Here is a 4,811-nt window from a genome sequence, read left to right on the forward strand (position 1 = left end):
GGAACAAATCAGTATCGAATGACAAAAGGGGGCAAGGTCTCTCAAGATCTTTGGCTCTTTTGCGACATCTATGCGTCTGACTCAAATGACGTAATAGCCGCTGTCTGCCGCGTCTCTCTTGCCACTGCTGGCACTGGGAGGAAGGAACAAACAAACAAACAAACAAAATTTTAATTTAACTTACAAACAAACAAACACCAAAAAAGTAAATCTCACTCTTACAAACAAACACACCAAAAACAGAAACAAACAACAAAATCGGATGAAAACTTTTGGTAAAAGTAAATTTTGAATCAAAGCATATAAAACGTGAGCCGTGCTGACAAAATGAGTTACTTCTCACAATTCACAAATTGATATATTGGCCCAAAATCGTCACTAGAGTCAAATTTGTAACTTTAAAACAATTGATGCCATATATTCTTTAAATGGCTTTATTATTTTATAATGAATGTGAATGGTAAAAACTTCACCTATTAGCGTGATGTAGCTATTTCCATTTATAAGGCTCGAATCCGAGAAGTATCTCATTTTGTCAGCACGCTTCACAAACAAGTTTTTCGCCTTTTGTTTCCTCTGTAGTAAAAAAATTTTTTCTCAAATTTTGTAACTTCACCCGTTTTTTTGTTTTCCCTTATCTTTTCATTTAAAATCACTGAAAGACAAGCACAGTTAGTTTTAGTAGCCTAAGTGTTTCACGGCACTTGCAACATGATAAGGTTATATAAGTCCTGGAGATTAGAGGTGTTACGAGAGAGTAACAAACACGAAAAAGAAGGAGGAGAGGTGACGACAGAAGTTTGATAGGAAAGAAGGAGCGAACCACACCAGACAAACACAGGCAAACAGTCACATATATACAGACATCAATAATTAGAAGAAGAAGAAGAAGAAGGAGAAGGAGAAGGAGAAGGAGAAGGAGAAGGAGAAGAAGAAGAAGAAGAAGAAGAAGAAGAAGAAGAAGAAGAAGGATAAATAATAATAATGATCATGATCATATTATTATTATTGTTATTAGGCTAGTAGTAGTAGTAGTAGTAGTAGTAGTAGTAGTAGTAGTAGTAGTAAAGTTGTTTCCGCATCCGATCCGGACATTGGGGATTGCCTTGTTAGTGAGACAACTTCCTGGGCCTTCGGCATATTGTGGTAGGGTGGCCAGTTCCTTTCCACACCGCCTTTATTTCCCCAACTTAAAGTCAGGTAGGCTTACCCATTACTGCTGGGTGGGCAGGAGGGGGCGAAGAAAATCCATGTTCGAACCGAGGCTCAAACATGGGCTTTCCGCTTCGGAGACGAGCGCACTAACCGCTCCGCCACAGCACGCTCAGTAGTAATAGTATTATTACTATTATTATTTTATTAGTATTATTAGTAGTATTATTATTATACTACTATTATTATTGTTAATGTTATCATTATCATCATAATTTCTATTATTATCATTATCGTTATTATTATTATTGATCACAGTCTCACCCGTAGGAAATAACTCTGTCGATCCAGTCTCTGTAGGCGCTGACGTCTGTGTAGACACCAGGCAGGTAGGCGTGACCACACCCATAGCCCCAGGAGACCACGCCCACTGCCGCCCAAACCCCGCCCACTTCACACACCAGAGGACCTCCTGAGTCACCCTGTGAAAAGGGGATGAGAAAGAGGAAGGGGGAATAAAGGAAGTGTGATGTCAAGGGACATGACTCTTATCTTTACTGTGGGGACAAGATAATTAAAGGAGTGGCATGCCCTTGGATGACCTCAAGGGTTCCGCCGTGGGAAATAGGCGGAGATCGTCTGAGAGACTCACTGAGATATTCAGTCGGACTCAGGACCACGACGAGGCAACACTTATCTTGGATGGGGGCCCCCTGACAGACCCCACTCATCGGACCGCCAGGTAACTTTACAAGGAAGCAGTGAAAAAATGGCGGTGGAAAAAAGGGAAGGGGAGGAGGGAAGGAAGGAGGAGGGAAGGAAGGAGGAGATATATTGGTGGGGAAATGGCAAGTGAGGGGGGAGAGGGGGAGAAGGAGAGAAGGGGAGAAGGGACATGGGAGAGGGAGGGGGAGGGGGTTGGAGAGAGAAAATGGTGGGGAAGTGGCAATTAAGTGAAGGGAGAGATAGATAGATACACATTTAACGAGAGAGAGAGAGAGAGAGAGAGAGAGAGAGAGAGAGAGAGAGAGAGAGAGAGAGAGAGAGAGAGAGAGAGTCGTGTGGGGAAAAAAAGAAAGTGGTGGAAAAAAGTAGTACCACAAAAAAATATCAGGGAACAAAACAAGAGGAAGACCAAGGAAGACCAAGGAAGACCAAGGAAGACCAAGGAAGACCAAGGAAGACCAAGGAAGAAGACCTGGATTGGGAATGGGACGGATACTCTGAAAACATGCAACATTCCACCCAGCCAGGCCATCAAACCTGCTAGAGACAACAAGCTTTTTCTCCCCTCGACACATTAGAGGTATAAGAAGACGGATAAAGTAAGTAAGCCACACAGATTTTATAATCACATTGTTTTGTTTTTTTTGGGTTTTTTAGGAGAGGTTTTACGGCACTCGCAACTGAATATGGTTATATGAGCGCCAGAAGATTAAAGGTGTTATAAGAGAGTAACAAACATAAAAAAGAAGTAGGAGAGATAAAGACGATAGATGTTTGATAGGAAAGATGGAGCAAACCACACCAGAGCACCCGCCAACCACCCACATTGTTCAAGAGGATCACCTGTCAAAGATGATAATTCTTATCCTCATGTATAGATGGCCATCTTGGACAGTTTACTGTACGTGATTAAATAACCTAATAGTGTTGATAGGGGCATTAAACTCATACCATTTCACCATTTTCACTGTACGTGTGCCATACCAGACACTTAAAATTAATTAATTAGCGGTGCCAGCGCATGGTGTAGTGATTAGGCCCATCACTGTCACATGCAGCTCACAGAAGACCTGAACTTTATTCTCATGAGGGTATGTTCCTTTTTTTTAAAAATCAAAAGCAAAGCAAATTTACAAGCTTTAAAATTATACCAATATCTTCATTTGCCCAAAATTTATTGACGCTCGCTCGACGTCTTATTTCTAAAGTTTGGGGAAGAATCGATTCAGGAACAGATTCCCGCAACTGATGCTTCGAACAAAACATATTGATTCAATTTTACGTGAACCAACAGTTTATACTAATCACTTTACTATTTTTTCATTTTTTATAAATATATTTTTGAAAGAAAAAAAAAAGGACTCTGATGTCTCGCAGGCCATATTCCGAAATCGAGGTTATTCAGAAAATTGAAGCAGATCGAAGTCAATCAAGTAACCGATAACTGATTCATCAGAAGTAATCATGTACTCGCTACCAAAGGTAATCACCACTCGCCAGAAGTATTCAAGTAATTGTCTGGGGGGTCAGATTCAATGGAAGTAATCATGGACTACCTGAAATAAATCACATCAGTAGAAAATAACTGGATTTGGACTCCATTCCTACGATTCCTAGCCTTCAAGAATCAGGAATCTGAGGCTATCCCCACGTACAGACACCCAAAACAATTGTTTCTTCAGATTAAAATAATACATGTAATAGGCCTAATAATAATAGGCCAAAAAATAATTATAATAGTACGATATAAATATAAATAATTAATTTTTTTAAAAAGATTAGAATGTAAAAACAAAAAAACCCGGCCCACCACTACTTATTCCTTCATGTCACGACACAATATTATTGGTAAAAGATTATGTGAGGCAGCGTGATGGAATCAGGCTCTCGTCAAAATAATGAAATCAAAGAAACTGGCATTTACATAATTATATATATTTAATATAGATCTATCCACTCGTTAGGGAATTTTCATCCAATTTTTGGCTTTTGGCTCATCACCTTTTAAGTTAATCCAAAAACCAGAAAAATGTAATCTTGTAGTTTCAAAGGACTCTCAAGCTATGGAAGTCACCTAGATCTAACTTTGCGGCTATTTTTTTTTTTCTCACTAATTTTTACCTCTTAAACCAGGCGCCTCCCGCCTCCTTCAATCGCATATATGTGTCGAGACACGGTAGAATCAGGCGCTCGTCAGTTTTTGAGCGTCTGGAGATTATATTGCTATCATCTTAATGCTTGTTCATTTGGCCATCTTTTGAGGACAAAAATACATACCTATCTCGAATTTAAGTCGAAATATTTGTGATTGAAAGAGGTCGGGTTCGCCTGGTTTCAAATGTAAAATTAGCGAAAAAAATGGCCACCAAAGATAGGTTATTTCCAAAGCTTAAGAGTCCGTGGTAACTGAAAATTTACATTTTTTGTGCCTTTAACCAACGTTTTTCAGAAAATTCCACGCAGAAGTTAGTTCTTTAATGGGCATGAAAGGTGTCAATCCAAAACAAAAAAACAAAAAAAAATGATAAAAATTGACAAACCTGCGGAAAAATGCAAGTTTCTTCACTTTTGTTATTTTGACGAGAGCCTGATTCCACCACGCTGCCTCACATATATCTCAGCTTCGATTCCAGATAGATGGATATTTTTTTTCATCGAAAGTAAGTCAAATAAAAAGGTGAAGATGATACCAATAATTCCATATATGCCCAAAAATTTGATGAGCGCCTGATTTCACTGCGTCGTGACACATTAAATTTATTTATGGGAACGTACCTGGCATGCGTCCTGACCTCCCTGTCTGTATCCGGCGCAAAGTTCACCAGAGGTCAGAGGTCGGTCAAGCAGGAAGTCACACGTGTCCCGTGACAGGATGGGCAGATTGACCTTGTGCAGGTAACGAGCGCTGTAGCTTCCTGGGAGAGGGTGGGGGG

At 39.9% G+C, this 4,811-nt stretch overlaps 1 protein-coding gene across 1 annotated transcript in view; it reads right to left on the bottom strand.

Annotated features, from left to right (window-relative positions):
• Positions 1-41: 41 nt before the first annotated feature.
• LOC101855771 (transmembrane protease serine 9) overlaps positions 42-4,811 on the bottom strand; it is a gene marked incomplete at its 5' end in the record, with an annotated part of 27,647 nt that continues 22,877 nt past the window's right edge. Inside the window, 3 exons of the mRNA XM_035973709.1 lie at positions 42-133; positions 1,477-1,634; positions 4,654-4,793. Of these exons, the coding sequence (XP_035829602.1) occupies positions 82-133; positions 1,477-1,634; positions 4,654-4,793 (350 nt within the window). The remainder of the gene's footprint in view (positions 134-1,476; positions 1,635-4,653; positions 4,794-4,811) is intronic.

Source organism: Aplysia californica, unplaced genomic scaffold, assembly GCF_000002075.1.
Source record: "Aplysia californica isolate F4 #8 unplaced genomic scaffold, AplCal3.0 scaffold01820, whole genome shotgun sequence".
NCBI lineage: Eukaryota > Metazoa > Mollusca > Gastropoda > Aplysiida > Aplysiidae > Aplysia > Aplysia californica.